The 20153-nt window shown below is 33.9% G+C and overlaps 2 protein-coding genes across 18 annotated transcripts; both read right to left on the reverse strand.

The window, feature by feature from the left end:
- Positions 1 to 2569: 2569 nt before the first annotated feature.
- LOC103488582 (protein WHAT'S THIS FACTOR 9, mitochondrial) lies at positions 2570 to 10434 on the reverse strand. 4 transcript variants are annotated; one of them, XM_051082762.1, is made up of 6 exons: positions 10009 to 10416; positions 9720 to 9923; positions 3849 to 9617; positions 3710 to 3771; positions 3558 to 3624; positions 2570 to 3004 (listed from the first exon to the last, which is right to left on the reverse strand). In XM_051082762.1, exon 3 carries the CDS (start codon positions 9478 to 9480, stop codon positions 8209 to 8211), a length of 1272 nt encoding a protein of 423 aa, XP_050938719.1. In that variant the 5' UTR covers positions 9481 to 9617; positions 9720 to 9923; positions 10009 to 10416; the 3' UTR covers positions 2570 to 3004; positions 3558 to 3624; positions 3710 to 3771; positions 3849 to 8208. The 4 variants fall into 4 exon arrangements, with proteins under 4 accessions (XP_050938719.1, XP_008445616.2, XP_050938718.1 ...); XM_008447394.3 differs by lacking the exons at positions 3558 to 3624; positions 3710 to 3771 and having other exon boundaries at positions 8116 to 9617; positions 10009 to 10434; XM_051082761.1 differs by lacking the exon at positions 3558 to 3624 and having other exon boundaries at positions 3849 to 10416.
- A 2265-nt stretch (positions 10435 to 12699) lies between these two features.
- LOC103488581 (splicing factor U2af large subunit B-like) lies at positions 12700 to 19823 on the reverse strand. 14 transcript variants are annotated; one of them, XM_051082750.1, is made up of 13 exons: positions 19530 to 19823; positions 18403 to 18701; positions 18079 to 18204; positions 16532 to 16602; positions 15824 to 15894; positions 15579 to 15626; positions 15423 to 15482; positions 14970 to 15030; positions 14737 to 14849; positions 14189 to 14635; positions 13541 to 13673; positions 13191 to 13255; positions 12700 to 13092 (listed from the first exon to the last, which is right to left on the reverse strand). In XM_051082750.1, the coding sequence occupies exons 1-13, from the start codon at positions 19656 to 19658 to the stop codon at positions 12955 to 12957; spliced, it is 1761 nt and encodes a 586-aa protein (XP_050938707.1). In that variant the 5' UTR covers positions 19659 to 19823; the 3' UTR covers positions 12700 to 12954. The 14 variants fall into 14 exon arrangements, with proteins under 14 accessions (XP_050938707.1, XP_008445608.2, XP_016900122.2 ...); XM_008447386.3 differs by having other exon boundaries at positions 13541 to 13676; XM_017044633.2 differs by having other exon boundaries at positions 15824 to 15897.
- Positions 19824 to 20153: the final 330 nt, after the last annotated feature.

Genomic DNA, 20153 nt, shown 5'->3' on the forward strand with positions numbered 1-20153 from the left:
TTCTTGAGTCCTTGGTCGTTTAATGTTCAAGTTATGAAAATTGGCGTTATTAATCATTTAGGGCCTCGCTGCTTGGAAAGCGCATTTTCTTGCTGTTAGAATTCGATTGAGCAAATCTCCAGGTAAGAGATTTCTACTACTAGCTCTACGACTAGAATCATGAGACCGCATGCATTCCTAGTTATGCACGTTGAGGACTAGACTGTATAACGATATGTTAATTAATGAGGACATGATGTGACTGATGATGTGATTTGATATGATGGCATGGTATAATGTGATGACGTGGCTGTTTATGGCTTTATGTTTGGATATTGTGATGAGATGTGACATGATGATTAGACTGATATGATTACGAGATGATGCTATGTTATATGTATGCTATGGTTAGGGTACCTGTTAGCTTAGCCTATTAGAGTCGTACCTGCATGGGTGTCCTTCGTGATCACCACCTATTTAGGACTGCGTAGTCCGACGGGACCGTCAATCTGGCATGGATATAGATATGATTCGAGTGATTCGACGGGACCCTCGCAATCTGATTGTCTTAGCGTTTCCTTCGGGTTCGCTACAGACCAGTATGTGCTAGGTGCTCCATCGGGACACCGAAGACCAGATTCTGTTCCCACCGGAGCGCATGTTGCACGTGTTCGAGAACGTGCCAGATATTGGGTACTATTTTCAGGACTCTAATAGAAAGTTAACAGGCACTTAGTGGACTAGTAGTGGGTCCCTTACTGAGTATTTTGTACTCACTCTTTCCATGTCATATTTTTCAGGTAGGGGCAGAGGTAAGGACAAGGGCAAGCTGGCGAGCGATCAAAAGTGATCGTGGCGAGCCATAGGGATTTCTGCTTCCGCTTTACGCCCCGTTTAAACTTTTAGTACTTGAGTTTTTATTATTCTTTATTTACTATTTCGTTTCTTTAAAAGTAGATAGGGCCCGAGTAGGATTTTAATATTTGTTTACATTTTGCACATTACCCTGATTTGGTTTTTAAATAAATAAAATTTTGAGGTTTTGTTCGTTTTAGCTAAACTTTATAACTTTAATTATGTATTTACATTTAGTAATGGCTTCGACTCAGTATAAGGAGTTGGGTCGTTACAAAATTTTCCCAAATTAATTAACTTTCGAAAAAAATTGGGGTTTAAACCAATTCAACCTTTATTGGATAAATCTTCAAAAATTAGTCAATTGAGCTTTCAAAGAAACCTCAATTACATTAAAAAAAAATTAACAATTTTTGCCAATAAATTACTAATTTAATTACCTTAACTTACTAAATTTACCCAAATAGAGGTTGAAAAATTCTCTTAATCTTGATGAGAAAATTTATCATTTAAATCTTAAAGATTGGCCAAAGGCACCTCCCAAAGGCAAACAACCAAAATCAATTTCAATAACAACTTTATTTAGAGACTCAATTAAATTAACCTTTAATGAGTATTAAAATTCCATAATAAAGACCAAAACAGTCACCTAAGTCATCAACTTTAACCAAAATTGGTGAGACGACAGCAAAGGGTTATCTTAGTGAAGAAGATGAACATTTTCTTTTCAATTTAAACTCTATTTATAAACTCAAATAATAATAATAATATTTATTATTATTATTTCCTTTTCCATTTAGGATATATATATAATACCAATATATACATATATTTTTATTCTCATTATCTTTTCTCAATAAATTCTCATTAACAATAATAATAATAACAATACTTCTTTATTATTATTATCATTCTCTCACCACAGTATATAATAAACATGTTTATTTATCATATATCATCTTTTTCTCATCCAATCAAATCAACTCTCTCTCCACAATCAATATTTATATTTCTCCAAATAATTAATATTTATTTTTTTTCAAAATAAATATCCTCTTACTAATAATTATATTTTCCAACAATATAATTCTTTTTCTTTTTCTTTTTTAATATATATATATATATATATATATATATATATATATATATATATTCTTCCAAATACAATTATCTTTTTCTTAAATAATGATATTTCAACAAATATAATTATCTTTCGAAGAGTTTTCATAAATGTAACAAAAACAACAAATTATTTATAATCCGTGTAACAAAGTCCATGAAGTTAACCATTTTTTAAATATTTCATATTTACTTCATATTTACCCTTCCGTCTTTCTTCTCCTCCACGCTACAATTTCTTTCATCTGTGTTCCTCATTTTTTTTCGTCGTTTAAATTTAGATAACTAAATTTAAACGACCGTGTATACAAAATAGCAAAATCTAAAAGATTGTGTATAAAAGATCTTCTTTTCCTCTTATTATTTTACGTCATTTAAATTTGAGTAACTAAATCTAAACGACTGTGTACAAAAAATAGAAAAATTTAAAAAGATCGTATATAAAAAATCTTTAAAAAAATCATTTAGATTAGAGTAGCTAAAATTAAACGATCGTGTAACAAAAAGTAAACGATCGTATAAAAAAATAAATCATCATGTAGACAAATGTAAACGATCGTGTACCAAAAGAATTAAAAAAAATCGTTTCGTCAAATCTAAACGATCTTGTACCAAATTTTGAGCCAAATTTAAACAATCATATACCAAATTTAAACAATCTCACAATCCTTTAAATTCCCCTTACAATCCTTTAAACAATCATTCAATTTAATGGATTCTAACAACAACCAACCAGCTAGTTTCTCAATAAACAAAAGATATTTCAATGCTAGAAGCCTAAAGAATAGAATTAAATCAACCACTTTTATAGACATGGAACAGAGTCTACCATGTCTACCTTCATTGGCTAATATCTCGTCAGATTCTCGAACAAAGTCATCAACCTTTTTCAACCATTCCTCAACGGCAGGTTTTATGTCTTCAGCATTTTCTCTTGCAGAATGGATCTTGTGTTGCACATTCTCAATAGTGTATTCAACAATCTTTGCAGTGATTGAAATAAAGATGTCCATCATCATCCTTTGTTCTTGATCTTGAAAAGGATCAAAACCTACAAAAATACTTGAAGAGCTAAAAATCCACAAGGAATGAACCATAATAATTTTGAAGATTTTGCCTAACAGAAAAGTAAGAGTGAACGCATACAAATCACAAAGTAAAAACTATCTAAAAAAACTCTACACAAATTATCCAGTTTATAAGTATAGAAATGATCAGATGGAAAATGTAAAAAGAAATAGATTCAATAAGTGGTGAAGGATGAAATATTTGACTTAAACGAAGAAATAAGATCTTGATATGGAGAGGAGATACTACAGAGAAAAATGAAGAAGAAGATAATAATAAATTTTTTCTTGTTTTGGTTCACACACCTCACAGAATCATTTTACTCTTCCAAAACGAAACCACAAATCGATACATATAACAAAGAACACCAAGAGATTTATTCCTTCTAATCAGAAAGCAAAAGCCAAACCATCTCTTCACATCAATCGATCACAATCGATCATTTAAATCCATCACAATTGATCATCCTAAAAAAACCCCAGAATCAAAGTTCAATACAAAAATCAAACAAATTCAGATCTACAAACAAAACTCACATCACAAAACCAACTCATAAGAAGAATAAACTGTCACAAAGTGCTTCCATCACTGTGCTTCAAGATTCTAAAAAAACAAGATTCAATATTTAACAAGTTAACAATTTAAAATAAAAAAATGTAAATAAAGATTTAAGAGTGGGGATTTGAACCATAGAGTCATTATTTAGATTCTCAAATGTGGCTTCCAACTCCTTTACTATGTTTATGAATTCTAGATCAAAATGACAAATTGTTAGCTTACATGGGATAATTGAAAATTTTAAATGCGTACTTCAAAAAGAATATTACCTTCATCAATTTCTTCAACCTCGTCAATTTCTTCAATCATATCATCCAAAGGTTTAGACTGAATCCAATTCTGAGCACAAATGAGTGCCTCTACAGTTTGAGGAGTTAAAGAACTTCAAAAAGAATCTAACACCCGTCCTCCAGTGCTAAAGGCAGACTCAGAAGTCACAGTTGATATAGGAGTACTGTAGATGTCCCTGGCTACTTGGCTAATAAACTTAAATCGAGAGGAATTCACCTTCCACCAAGTTAGCAAATCTAAATGTTCATCTTCTATACAAGCCTCATCTCGACAACGTGCCACCTCTGTTTTAGCATCATCTAGACATGTTTTGTTACTTTTTTTAAATCTATCATGAACAGCAGCACGTGCCTTATAAGATCCACTAGATGAGATAGAAGGTAATTCACTTTGATTTTGAAAGCCAAATCCTTCGATAGGTTTACATGATTGTGTTTGTGAATATTTTTCTTTTGACATTCTCATAAAATAATCATCACACAATCAACGAAATGCTTCTTCAACCTAATTCCTCCATATCTTTGCACAATCTTTCCCAAAAATTCATTAAAACAATAATTCACATAAGCTAGCTTATACCTAGGGTCAAGAACTACAGAAACATACAATAATAAATTGGTCTTCTTACTTGTAGTTATACCCCAATATTTGTTGAATTTTGCCTGCATGCTTAATGTCATCTGACTCAATAATGCATTCTCATACAATGAGTATTCATGAATTATTTCTTGGATCAAACAAAGTTCGTGAAAAAATATGTTTGAAATCACAGACATAAATGCAGAAAACTTCATTGTTACCTCTAAAAAAGTCTTTAAGAACTTTATAAACACTTTTGCATTATCCCAATCTTCAACCGTAGAAATATCATCCTTTGGCAAATAACTAGGATCATGCTCCTCTAATCTTTCAAAAGTCTTTTGACACTTAATTGCTCCATCCAACATAGTGAAAGTAGAATTCCATCGTGTTGGAACATCCATTGTAAGACAAATTTTTGTTGACATCTTATCTTCTTTAGCAAAATCTTTAAATATTTGCAATCTAGCAGGAGATAACCTCACATACTTCACAGCATTTCTGATTCGAATGATAAGACACATGCAAATCTTTTAAGGCATCACTAACAATTAAATTAAGAATATGGACACAACATCTAATGTGAATAAATACACTATCCAACACCAACCCATTGTTGCTTTTAAACTTTTTAACCAAGTAGACAATGGCTACATCATTTGAACACGCATTATCAACGGTTACAGTAAAAGCCTATCAATACCCAACCTTCTAAGCACTTTTCAATGGCTCTACCTATTGTATCTCCTTTATGATTAGCTACTTAACAAAATTTCAAAATTCTTTTGTGCAAGTTCCAATCATCGTCAATGAAATGAGCCATTATAACCATATAATTAATATTTTGCACAGAAGTCCATGTATCCGTTGTTAAACAAACTCTTTGGCCACTTCGAGTTAATGCATTTTTGAACTTTTTTTCTCCCTCATATACATTTGAAAACAATCCTTTGCAACGGTTACTCTTGATGGAATCACAAACTTTGGATTTAATGCCCGACAAAATTCGTGAAACTCTTCACTTTCTACAAACTTAAATGGCAATTCATCCAAGATAATCATCCTAGCAAGCATTGTTCTACAATTTTCTTGAGTGAAGGATGCAGCCATCAAACTACTTTCAGAACCTCCCTCTCCTTCAACATTATCTTCCAGTGGATTTACATACATCTTCCATTTCTCTAAATGTCTTTTTAAATTAGTGGTACCATTTCTTTGAAATCACAAGCATACGAAGCCCCACAATGTTTACAAGCAACCCTAGGATATTTAGGATCACATCCTTCTACTTTTATAAAATGTTCCCATACCAATGATGGTGGTTTAACAGATTTTCTTTTTCTTAACATTGGACTAGAACAACTTTGGTTTAAAGTCTCGTCCATAGAGAATGAAGTCATCCTAATAATCATCAAACAAAGCACACAGAAAAAAAAAACACTCAAATTTTAACTAATAATCATCAATCAAAAGTAAAAGAAAATGCTAGAATGATTATCTAGTTTAATTGACCGATCAAAACTAGAAAGAACCTCACTGGTCTTCTTAATATGAAGAGGAAAGATCAAGAAACAAAATACTAGAATGATTATCTAGTTTATTATACTAATTAAAACTAGAAAGAAGCGTTTCTTAAAGCAAAAATAGCCACAGATTTGACTCAAAATCATCAAAGGCAGCAATGCAATTACATATTTCCAGTATTCTATTGATATTTGAACAAGAATGGTGAAAACTACGGTAACTAATGGTAGCAAACAAATATAAAAATAAGAGGCCACCAAAGCGAAAGTAAAGATGTGTTCTATGCATATGCTCCATTTCACAAAGACCTCACTATCCAAATGTTCAAAAGCACAGGGCAAGTGGATGTCTGCGTGTGCAGTGGTGGACTTTTCCCTCAGTTTTCCTAGAGAATCTGACTCAATATTGGACTAATAAGGTAAAGAGGATTCAGGTCATTCTAGAGTTTACAAGCATCAAGATGATTCTGGAGTCTTTGAAGTATAAATACACTAAAGACTACATTGGAATCTTTGTAGTATAAATGCACTAAAGACTACATTGGAATTTTTGTGCAATAAAATAATGTTAACAAATTACTAACAACCTTAGAAGATAATCACTTCAAGAAAAAAAAAAATAAAAGAAAGGTATACTTCCATGAGGATTGGTGATATATTAGTGATGACATTCTTCGTTTCAAGTCGCTAATGCATATACATTTCCTAGAGGTCAAGATTGAGAATACTGTGGAAACCTTTAGGTTTGAAATATGACTGCAGAAAGACAACCATTTAAAAATAGCCAGACAAATATTTGATAGAAATGACAAAAAATGCAAATGAAAATTACTTCGACAAGGTGCTGTATGACAAAATGCAAATGAAAATGAAAATCATGACTCTTTTGGCATACACAGAGAGATGTTAAGCAATAATGTGTTGTATTACCTTTCAGCCTACTTTTGAACTAATGAACAAATACATAATGGGCATTTTTTCGGTGGCAGTATCAACAAAATCAAAACCTATCAACAAAATTAAACCAAAATTTCTTCCAACCAAAACTCAGTGAAGTTATTCGAGGAAAGTGTTCTAAACAACAAAAACCCACAGAGTCACCGACAACAAAGCAAAGAGATGGGAAAATAGTGAAAATACTACCTGACGAGTGACGACGAAATGGCGAAGTGCAAAAATGAAACAACGAACAGTCAGGGGTAGGGACGAAGACGAAATGACGAACTGGAAGAGGTGAAGGCGAATGATGCAGCAGAGTAGAGTGAGCAGACGAAGAAACGAAGAGTGAAGAAATGAAGAACAAAGAAATGGTCCTATTTTTAACCTAATCGGTTAATTTTAGGCCCGACCCGAATCGAATTGGTTCTGTAATACTGTCGTTACAAACCGGTCCAACCCGAACCGAACCGACCCGAATCGGTTCTGGTCAATTCAGCGGTTCAGGTTGTTTTTTTCATCCCTATTCTATACGGTAAGACTCCTTATCTTTACCTTTCCCATAATAATTATATATATATACACATACACATGTAATTATGAAAATCTCCAACAAAATTTTCACTCTACAATTTAATTAAATAATATCTATAATTATTTAATTTAATTCAATTTCAACAACACCAAAAATTCACAACTTTACCTAAACCTCATAACATACAATTTAATCAAATTCTCAACAAACATCACAAGCCAAAACCTTTAATTAATTAAATATTTATCCAACAAATATTTAATTAATTCCAAATTTTCACAAAATCAAATAATTCTCATTAAATGAATTTAAAATAGCGTCCAATAAATTAAATCTAATTAAAACAAAAGTAAGATAATTAACTCCAAAATTATCCTACTTTGATGGGCATTACAAAGTCAGAAGAGAAAACAACTCTATAGACTCTAACAGGAAATAGACTTACTGAAATACCCTCCGAGCAATAAACTATCAACAAAGCTCCTCGTTTCAATTCCAAATACATACAGAGAATTTGGAGAAAAAAGGGAAAAGAAAAAACAAGCCAAATTTGAAAAAACAAGAAAATAATTCCAAATAAGCATAAGAAAGGGTCACGCAATTTCATAGAATACTCATAACTGCTATTTTATAAGATAAACAAAAAACCATGTTGATGGACAGGTTGCTTACAAACTTAAAGGTTGGCTCTGCCCATATTCTGCTAATCTGTGCATCAAAGTTTCAAAAGAATGCTTAGGTGGCTGTAAAATTATGGCAACTTCTTTAGCAGTTGTTGTCAATCAGACCATCTGATTCCGAATCATATTCCGAAAGCATGTTATGGTCGGACACTTCTTCAGAACTATATCGAGTTTCATTCACTTCATCATGATAAAAGTGACCAGATGGATCTTTTTTGTACAAACCTCTGCTTCTATCTAGTTGGCCTTTCCTCAACATGCTTGTAAATCTTTCCCTGATACTAACAAGAGGATGTTTCTGTAGAAGCTTATCACCATCATATGCTTCTCGAAGGATTACAGTCTGCGTATCATCCTTCTTAGAGATGTAAAAGATACCAGGATGACGCTCGAACACTTTTGTGAACTTCTGAGGCAAAGAGAACGGTTTTCGAAGGTTGCTTACGTTCTTTCGTTCAGTTTTCTTTTGCAAGGTAAGGTGAAGAAGCTCATGAAAGACTCCGACAATCCTCTTTTCAGATACATCAGTACGGGGATCCAAATGAGAGGCATCACAATATGGAGAAGTGTAAGGGAGCTTCTGCCAATCTTTTAACCAATCCATGCATTTTCTATTCAGTCCAAAACCCCTTGTAAATCCAATTGGAAAGGCCAAATAGCCATTTCTTATATCTTCTTCCATTTGTTGGGAAGCAGCATTCTTCTGCAGTTCAGAAACAGCAAGGTCATTATCCCACAACAGAAGTTTCAGCCCAATGCGATCATCTTGGAGCCGGATGAACGAAAATAAGTCATGGTTATATGGAACGAAAGAGTTCTGATAATCATATGGCAGCCCCATGTCCCATCTTAACTGGTCAATTGTCTGTAGAGGAAGTGTGCAACCACTAGTAAGCATTAGCAATCTGCAAAGCCTAGATCGAAGATCTGTCCAACACTGACGAAGGACAACGATTTGCTCCTCGTGAAGTTCCCTAGCTTCTGGAGTTAAGCAAAATGATGGCACACGAGTGCCTGCACTATCGAGAATATGTGACTCGTGAAAGATGGAAGGGTATCTCCTAATGAAGGTAGACATCTTGACATCATTTGGAAGACCAAGCTGCCGACGATGGCAGCGCAGATGGTAGACCGGTAAGCAATTTTCAGGACTTAAAGAGATTATAGACACAAGAAAGCAAACAGCCTTAAGGTCTTTCTCAGCACTCACTACAGTATCTAAGTCTTTATCTTTCACCCATTTTAGTTTTATGTTTACTAGACAACGACCTTGCAGGTAATTTAAACTCAAGCCTGTCTGGTTTTTACATGAGAAACCAAAGAGTTTAAGCCTGCTAAACAACCAAGCCACCATCTTCTACCATCCATCAACAACATATGAATTCGATCAACTGCCCACAAAACATAAAGAAAACATCAACCTTAAACTTGAAGGAGTCTTCATGATGCCGGAGCCTTTGTAACATCGATCATTTCATCATACGTACACATCTAACATACATCAACCAGATATCATATTAAAATTCACACAAAGTTTATCCTATCAGCACACAGATCCCAACCTAGCTTCCTTTCAGAAGTGAGCCCACTTACCTCAATGTTAAAAGCCCAGTAACAAGAAAATAATATCCCTTCTGATGTAGAGCAAGAATCCTGGATTAACCTCTATCACACACCAAATACCAGCTTAAATTCCAAACTATTGGCTTAAACAACAGTATAAAACTCGTGTTTAAAGGTCTCCAGGTGTGACTAAGACCAACGCTAATTCAAAATCCCCGAGCAGTAAATTCGATCCTACAAATATTCAAAACCTAAGATCAAAACCCAGAACTCCTGAAAACTACAATGAATCCAGCCATCTCAAAGCCTTACTACTTACCAGAACGGTCTAAACGCTCTTGCACGGTTGTCCAAAACTCAGATCTAAAACTAAACACCATGGGTGACAAGTATTAAGCATCCATCCAGTGGTGGATTAAGCTTAAGCCGAGAAAACATCCTAAGTCTTAGCCAAAACTAGAACAATGGCGATGGCGGCGGCGGCTGGCTACACAGATCTGGGTTAGAGAGAGAAATGGAGATAGTCGGAACCTACCCACGGACGGCGCGGTCTCCGCCGACTCTCCAACTGGCGCGCGTGAAGTCTGACGACTAGAGGCTGCCGGCGGACGGTGGTTTCTTGGTGTGGTTGCAGGCAGAGACAGAAGATGTGAGAGAATGGGTGTTTGGTCTTTGGTGTGGGGGCTGCACGTGTGTTAACAAAAGCTAATTTCGTTTTTCTTTTAAAAGAACACGCACATCTTTTTATCTAATTCGGATGGATGACCAAAAGTTGTGAAAAGATGAGGACGTTTGTTAACTATCCGTTTTCTGTTTTTGTTTTTATTTTTCTTTTTTAAGAAACGGAAGTGTTCGGTAATATTTCTTATTTTTCGTTCTTAAAAGAAACGTTTTTTATTTTATAAAAAATACTAGGAGTTCTTTTATTTGTTTCTATTGGTTCTTTTCTTTCAAATATTTTTATTGATTTTTTTCTTTTTCTGAATTGATTTTTATTTGTTTTTTTTTTAATTATTTTTATTGGTTTTATTTTTTTTTCAATTATTTGTATTAGTTTCTTTTTTTCTCAATTATTTTTATTTGTTTTCTTTTATTTTTCTTAATTATCTTTATTAGTTTCTTTTTCATGTTTTTCAATTATTTTTGTTGGTTTTCTTTTTCTCAATTATTTTTATTAGTTTTCTTTTTTTCTTTTTTAATTATTTTAATCGGTTTCCTTTTCTTTTTTCTAAGTTATTTTTATTGATTTTCTTTTTTTCTTAATTATTTTTATTGGTTTCCTTTTTTCTTTTTTCAATTATTTTTATTTGTTTTCTTTTTTTTCTCAATTATTTTTATTGGTTTCCTTCTCCTGTTATTTTCATCGTCTTTCCCAAATAACCATCATCTTTCTCTTTCTCTCATTGTCTTCCTTTACACACCATCTTCCTTTTCGCTTTCATTGTCTTCCTCTACAATCCAAACTCTTCCTCTTCGCTAGATCTATAGTTTTCGTCTTCCTCTTTGCACAGATTGATCTGGGTTTTCGTTGTGGACTTTTCTCTAAAACATCATAAGTAGTAGAGATAAAGGTTAATTTTGCTTTGTTTCTTTCAATTCTGAATGCGGAAGACATAATAACTTACTTTAAAATTAATATTACATTCTAGATGTCACAAAATATCGATGAGGTTGTTTAAATCGATGAATTAAGAAGTAAGTCGACATCATCTAAGAGAAATGCCCCGAGTGAGAGATGATACTGTCAATCAAATTTGACAATATTTGAAGGATAGATAGAATTTTATGTTTATGTTATTATTTTTATTTGTGCATCGGTATTTCTTTTGTATTAAATGAATAAACTTTTAAGAATTTTATTTTTTATGTTTAATAGATCACATATATTTTTGTTTGATGTTTAATTAAATTAAATGTGAATAAAATAAAAAAATAAATCTAGAAGAAAATCATAAAACAAGAAATAGTTATCAAACATATTTTTTTGTTTCTATTTCTTTTTTTCAAGAAACAGTTATTAAACATATTTCTATCTTTTTGTTCTAAAAAAAGAAGAAATAGAAAACATGGAACAAAAAACAGAAACAAGAAACAGGGAATGGGAACGTTACCAAACAGACACTTAGTTATCCATTTTTTTTAAAGAAAGATGTCGAATAACTATTTATTGACTTCAAATTCGAGTGAAATTACTAAAATATATTTGGATACACTTGGAAAGTAGTCCTATCTTGCTTTGCCTCTCTTAGTCTCTTACGATCTCTCAGTCACACGGTTAATGTCGCTTTCGTGCATCTTCGTTCGTGTCGCTCGATGTTATACAAAATTGAAGTCAGAGAAATATGTTAGCAAAGAAGAAGATGGTGCCGTGGAGAAGAGAAGAAACGATGACAAAGAAGAAAAAGAAAAAAAAAACTGAACATAAAAAAACCTAAATCAATAAATAAAGAATAATACTATAATTTTAAGCGATGATCATTCGTCATTCTGGATCTTTAAAATGGACCTTTTAGATAAGTGTAAACTAGGTTAATAGTTTTGTAAATTAGTTCTCTTCAAACGAGTTTAATAAACATAACTCTTTTGAAAAACATTTTTCTCCATGAAGATTTGATGGCAACAAAGAACAAATTGACTCGCATGAAAACTTTCAAGATCATATAATACCAATTGAAACGCTAGAAATGCTTTTAATGAAATTCAAGGGGAAGTACTTTGATTCACAATTCACAAGTGCATAGTTGAAGAAGCAAATAAGAGATGAATCAGATGGAGAAGAAGCAAGCCATTTATTTGCTTAGTTTTTGAGTGATTGTTGGATTGAGTGAGATTTTAATGGCCTGTGAAATGGCCTCACGGTTTCCATTTCTTTTGTTCCACACCACAAAGAAGAGAGAAAAATGTGTTGAATATTTTTCCCATTACTTTAAATTTAGTTCTGTTGTTCTCTGTGGTGTCTCGAAACACAATATTTCAAACAAAATAGATATTTGATAGGGGATTGGAGAGATTAAATAATAATAATAATATGCTTCCACAAATCAAAAGTAGAGATTAGAGTTTGATGAAGCTGTCCATTACTTTTCCAAAATGATAGAAATCTAACAATCTAGATGGATCTAAGGTCACTTGCATTACTCACTTTGCTATTCGAGTTCTTCCAGATTAGCACACAAACTTACCCCCACATTTAAAACAAACCTAAATATTCTCTTCTTTCTTCTAATGACACAACTTGTCCAATCACTGTCAAATTTGATGATGTTTAGGCATCATACTCCCCTTGGGCAAACTTGTTCTCAGGATAGAATACAGCCATCACTTGGTTCCCTCCAAATTTTCTCCCATTCAAACCAGCTCGAGCTTTCGTTGCGCTATCAATGTCTGCATACTCCAAAAACACCTGATATAACACAAAACAAAACCCTGGATGATGAGATTACATTTCCAAATTATGAAAAAAGAGGAAACAAATGAAAAAATATGGTTCAAAGATCATGCCTTTCCAACTCCAGGTGCTGCTTCATTGGGTCTTGGACGCGGGATAACGACGTTCACTAATGTACCTGCAAAGACAATAAAAGCCACTTGAAACCACAAATTTGCAGAATCAAGTAAGGACGCATTGGGCGGGTGTATAAACAAAGAAGATTATGGAGGCTTCTGTCTGTAAGTTATTTGTCTGATTCTTTCTACCAGAATGTGAGGACAAGAAAAGGCTGTAAAACAGAGATATCACACACAAAAAAACACAAACAAGAAACCAATGAGTAGCATGAAGCTTTAAAGTTTAAAAACAAAATATAGAATCTATGATGATAGGACCACAATCAATAGATTAGTTTGTTTACCAAATTTTCCGCCTTCCCCTCGCATGTCCTCCATGATATCTTCGTAGTCTTCATCATTAATTAGCTCTTCAGGGGTAACAACTTGTGTAAGACAAAGAACCTTGGTGGATACAGCCCCAGGCTGTAGCATAAGCTTCTGAGAAAGGAATACGGTAAGAAAGCTATAAAACAAAAAATAATACCATTGCACAATTATTAAAACAAAAAAACAAGTGTACCATACTGAGACATAGATGGAGAATAAAAAATTAACCCTGGACTTCTGTCGGTTCTGATATAATAGGCGGGACCAGATTTCATGTCTAATTCTTAATGATGATTACTACGTAAACTTTCAATGCAAGCAAGAGAAGGAAACAAACCACATCCTTGCAACCACTACAAGTTATTTGTCACTTTTTAGGTTCTCTTACATTTTACAATAATATGCTGAGAATTTTCAGTCCTTCGGAGCGCTCCAAAAAACTAAACCATATGCTGGTTGAATCACAAGTTCAATGAAGAGATACGCAATTAGCCTCCTTATTCCCCCAAGTTATTCAAGACTAGAATAAAAATATGTAATGATAATTTTAATGATGAACGGGTATTTAAAAATTCTTTGGTAAAAAGGAGGCAATTGCATGCATTTATTCAAAATTCACCCACCTGTAAAGCAATTTGCTGCTGTGCATGTAAAAGAACACTTTCTTGCTCTGGTTTGGGTTGATTGGCTCCTTGATTTGCACGCCGAACAGTGAGTGTCTTATCACCCATTTTAATACCATTGAGTGCTGCACAGGCTATGTCTGTGACTGAAAGATCTTGGTAAACACAAAATGCATATCCTTTTGAATTTCCAGTCTCTCTGTCTTTCACGAGATCAAAACCTCGTAGGGGCCCAAAAGACTCCAGCAACTCCCTCACCTGAGCTTCTGTGAAGTAATAGGGAAGTCCACCCACAAAAATGCGGTCTGGACCCTCAAGACCACCAGCGGAACCTGGAGTTAGACCAACAGCAGCTAGGTTCAGATTGGGGTTTGGCTGGCTGGGACCAAGAGTTGCAGCAAGAGAAGGATTGTAATCACTAGGTCTTCGCACCTTCACAGGTGCTCCCTAATTGAACAATAATAACAAATAAGAAAACTATTTTGCACAGTAAATTTATTTTGAGCATAAAATATGGATATGAAAATAGTCAATGACAAACCAAGTACCTCAAAGATGATCCCATCCAATGCCATTGCATTACTGGCTTCCTCAACAGATCTCATCTCCACAAAAGCGAACTTTTTCTCATGATTAATATATACATTGACAACCGCATCTCCTATAAATCATAGATGGCTAACGCATAAGGTAATTAACTTAATATGGCAATACCGAACACCACCCAGACAGTTACCGTATACGTATTAATTAAAAAAATCTTTAAAAAAAAACACCACACCAGGGCCAGCGGTATTTCCTCCTATTGCTGCCATAACCTGACTGAAAAATGTTGCAACAGACTGCAAACAACAAATGAACTCTGTGACTAAATAATAAATATGGCATCCTGTTGGCTGTTACATGAACAACTTTTTCCAGTATGCCTCGGGTAAATAGCTAAAAAAACATGAAAATGAAAAGGAAAAAAAAGCCAAGGTTATCAAAAACTGCGCATGAGAAAGGGAGAGGAAAAAACATAGCCAAGAATTATAAGTTCTTCAAAATTTTCTATGAATAGAGTGATATATTGCATTTGGCAAGGCAGAATTAAAATATTACTGGAAACCAAAATCTACACAAACCAAATTAGCTAAACTGCAATTGGATGCACAAATGGTGATCTTTGGACAAGAAAATATGGGATGATTTGGACTTTAAAATATTAAACGAGAGTAACAATAGGTGCAAAAACCTGTTCGTTGGCTGTTGGTGGTAGCCCGCCCACATAAACACGTCGTGCATGTCTAGTAGCCTAACAACAGAACATGCACCAAAAAGTTTAAAATTTTTACACTATTAAAATGCATACAACCAAAAATAGGGAGATGACAATGGTACTGAATATTACCTGCTGTGTCATTGCCTGAACCGGCATAACAGGAAGTGCCCCAAAGGGCTGCATGAAAACAAACAAAAAGTAACAACATGAATACAAGTATATACATTGTATCAAATAGGGTTAGGGTATTGTACATTTTCTCAATGAAAGCCATTTATTTCAATAAAAAAACATTCTATTCAATAACTAATAATGCCATTTGCCTAAAGATTGTGTATTTTCCATGCTTTTAAATCAGGGATAAGCAGAATTACCTGACCGGTCGCCAGTGGAAACATTGTAGGAAACATTCCAGGAATAGCTGGAGTTGCCCCAGGAATCTGGCCTGCTAAAGAAATTAGGCTAAATCTAAGAAAATAATCACAATTCAACCGAACAACATTGCCACACGCGAAAGATTCAAGTATCACCTGAACCTACTTACATGCTTCACAAAACAGATATGGTGTAACTTAACCTCTTCCAACAAATTATTTACGCATACAAATTTTATACATGTACAAATTCTGAGAAATATTTGTAAGACTACCCAAAAAGGAATAAGTTTCCAGATGAAGACGAACAAGATCCATCTGACTGGTGCATTGGTCCTTCTTGCACATAAAAGCTACAGAAGTCAGCTCACGCCCATTGTCAGCACAGAGGGGCAAGTAGTCCAACATTGCCTTCTCACAAAATTGGACGAGACATAGAAACAAAACAACAAACAAACACCAAACACAAGCAACAAAAACCAAAATACCTCTCAGTTCCAGAATGAGTGTACCAAGTAAATAATAAATAATAGCATTAGCCCGTCCAAAGACCACATGTTTAAATGACTACATATGCAGATTAAGGAACAAAATATAGCTTACCCAATGACACCATGCAATTTGTTGTCAACTTTCCACACTATATTCAACAAAGAAAAGCAGTTAAATAATACAAAAGGATATTCCTGCACGTAAGGATTTAGGTACCTGCAGCAGCAGTTGCACCAGACAATATTGCAGTTGTTGGAGGAGCCATGTCAAAACCACTAATTCGTTTGCTGCAGATAAATAGATGTTAGCACAACAAGTTCAAAGATAAAAGCAAAGGTGTTAAACCATGAAATCTCATGACCAAGAGAGACAACTTGTATGATGCAGAAGAATTCTTCCTAAACTACAAATAGAACAGGAATCTACATAACATATGCAGCAGATGAGACACCGAATAAATATAGCTTGTCCCTAGCATTAATGTATTGTGGATGTACAATTTCAGACCATATAAATTCCTTTTAGAAAAAAAAGGAAAAAAGAAAAAGAAGAAGATGCCCAGATTACACAACTCAAATTTAAAATATGAACATCCATTATATACCCATGAAAAATTAGATCTTAGAAGAATAGATTAACAATTATTTACGGTCAAGAGGATAATAGAACTCTAACCTTTAAGAAATGCCCAAATACACTACTCAAATTTAAAATGTGAACATCCATAATATATCGAAGACAAATTAGAACTTGGAAAATAGCTTAACAATTATAACGGTCCATAGAAAAATAGAACTCTTAGTACTTAAAGAGAATACATACCCTACTCAAATTCAAAATGTAAACATCACTTATATATCCGTGACAAATTAAACTTAGAAGAATAGATTAACATCTATTTATCATCCAAAGAAAAATAGAACTCTTAACTACTTTTCGTAGAATGAAATGGCAGAAATATATTACCAAACATTCCACATACTAACTACTACTCTAATAATTCTTCTGTTAAGACTTCACAAAAATTATTAGGAAAAACAAATCATTGAAAAGAAAGAAATATATATGGCAAAGACTATTCCTCTAGCTCTAATTGGCAAAAATCAAAGGAAGACCAAAAGTCCAAATCTTGTAATGCAAGTTACTCAAAGAGAACCAAAAATATAGTTCTCCCAAATCACCTCCACCACTTTCCAATTAGACGAGGAGGTACAAAAATAGTATTCTCCATCTCAAGATGGATAAATGTGGGGAAAGTAATATCAGTAATGGCTCAATAAAGGGAAATTGCATAAAAAGAAAAAAAAACAAAATTAAAACGAATTCAGCTGGAGAAATGCCAGAGAACCATAAGTTCATAATAACACTTTCGCATTTCAAAGTATAACTGGAGACAGTCCAATATCTCAACAAAAATACAACATATTAATCCATAACATGTTATCTTACTGCTAACTTTTTTATATGAAAACAAACTTTTATTGAGAAAAAATAAAAGAATACACGGACATACAAAAAAACAAGTCCACAAAAAAGGTAACTCCCTCTACAAAAAGGGACTTCAACTACGCCAAATTATTTCTCACATTTGACAGCTGTCGAAATAAACCAATATAAGAAGGGAAAGTCCCCTGTAAAGAAATTACAGTAAAAAGTCAGACCACTAAGAGTCAAGACCTACTAAGTTTCAACACATGACTTCAGATGGACGTAAAGTACAACTTTGTACAAGAAAAGTATAGCTTTTAACTTCCATATCCAACCTTTTGGAGCGTGATCTTGACCGCGTTGGAGAAGGGGACCTTGACGTATGCTCATGTATTCCCTTTGAGCGAGAACGGGACCTACGTCTGTGCCTGTCTTCTCGTTCTTTATCATAATCTCTCCGTCTGTAAATGAAATAATAAACCAATTTAATCGCTAATACCACCATTGATAAAGTTTTAACCCAAAAAAGGTCAAACACATATTTACACTACAAAAGAATGACAGCTGTTAAACGACCACGTATCCCTGAAATGCAGACAGTCAGAAGCAAGAATGCATTATGAACAACAAGCTAGGCAAGTAATTACACAATCCATTACCTGTCATAGTCTCTACTCCTGTAGTAATCATCATCATCTCTACTTCTGCCCCCTTCCCTTCTCTCACCTCGATCCCTGTGGCGGTCTCTATGATGGCGGTCACGATCCCTATCACGGTCTTTGTCGCGATCCCTATCCCTATCTCTGTCCTTCTCCCGATCTCTTTCCCCATCCTTGCTTTTCTCTCTATCCCTATCTCGACCTCGGTCTCGATCCCTCTCCCTGTCCCTATCACGCCCCTTATCTCTTTCTTTTTCTCGACTTTTCGAAGACTCTCTTTCATAATCTCTAGAACCATGCTGTAAAAGAATAGTTTGTTAGAAAGGTTTTGGTTTCTTCGTAATCTTTTAATGTATAGGAAACTACTTCACTACATTAAATATAAAAGATGGGCCCAAGCTAAGGAAGAAAATACAAAATTTCAATTTGAGGGAAGAAAAAAAAGCAGAAACAAAACCAATTCCCACAGATCATCCAATTGCCTAATCTCAACTAAACAGTGTCTCCAAACAAACAAAAAGAGCCACCGATAATTAACTTATGGTCTGTTCGTTTCTTGAAGATTTTGAGTAACTTAAAATACTAATGGATTTCAAACGAATTCCAGCGTTTCTAATCCTAAAAAAAGAGTAGGGTTAAGATCCAAAAATAAAATCATGTTTTCAATTAAAAGGTTTTCGAGACAAGAATAACTAGATTTCTTTGGATTTCATATATTTAAGTATAAATTTCTGGTTTAACCTTACTGTATTCGAATTTTCAATTCACAAATCATGATTGGAACGCCGTATTACTAAATGGTCATTTTCTATTACTTAATAGCAAACAACCAAACAAAGAAAAAATCTTGTTCCAAATAAGATAAAGAATTAGTATTCAAAATAAAAACGAAAGGATGAAGGTGATGTTTCAGTCATTCAGAATACCCCACTCAAACTAGGACAGAACATCGAACTATAACAGTCCCAGTGATGACTTAATCTAAAGAATACGGTAAGTAAACTCGAATTCGAACTCAAAAAACGGATATTTTCGGCTTAGAAGCAGCAGAACCATGAATTCCCCAAATCAAAGAAAAGAGGTAATATAAGAAAAAAATTGAGATGCATGATTCAAGCGTAAAATACCTGAGATTTGGAATCAGTGTGAGTATCGTGGCCACCGTGGCTGGCAGCACGGGCTTGGGGAGAAAAACCATCGCCATAGTTGTCTGCATCTTCCCCATTACCTTCGTACCTGCCGTCGTAATCCGTCATGATTAAACTGGGAGTATGATCCACAGAATTTAGCTGTGATTTGTGAATCTTTTGGTGGGAGAAAATTTTGGTGATGAAATTGGGGAGAAGAAAGCTAACGAGAATCCTAGGGTTCGGAAGAGAGTTCCCGCTGTTTATATATCAGTATCTAAGTAGTAACCCTCGTAGATAGAGATGGGTATTTTGGGTAATTCCATTTTATAACTATTTTGGGTATGAGTTTTTTCACAATCATCCCAAGTATACCAATGTTATCAAGCATTTCTTAGATTGTATCAATCGAACCACTTTTTGTTTAAATTTTTCATTCTTCGATTTTAGAAAGTTGAGTACATTTGCAAATATCAAGTATAAAAGAACTTGTATATATAGTAAAATTAAGATTCAACTAGTCTATCAAGAGTATATTATTAATAGCTAGTCTATAGACTATATCATTAACAAGAATAAATCGATAAAATTTATTACTAGTAGATTTTTCTATATTTGTCATTC

The sequence above is a fragment of the Cucumis melo genome, chromosome 3 (assembly GCF_025177605.1).
Source record: "Cucumis melo cultivar AY chromosome 3, USDA_Cmelo_AY_1.0, whole genome shotgun sequence".
Classification (NCBI taxonomy): domain Eukaryota; kingdom Viridiplantae; phylum Streptophyta; class Magnoliopsida; order Cucurbitales; family Cucurbitaceae; genus Cucumis; species Cucumis melo.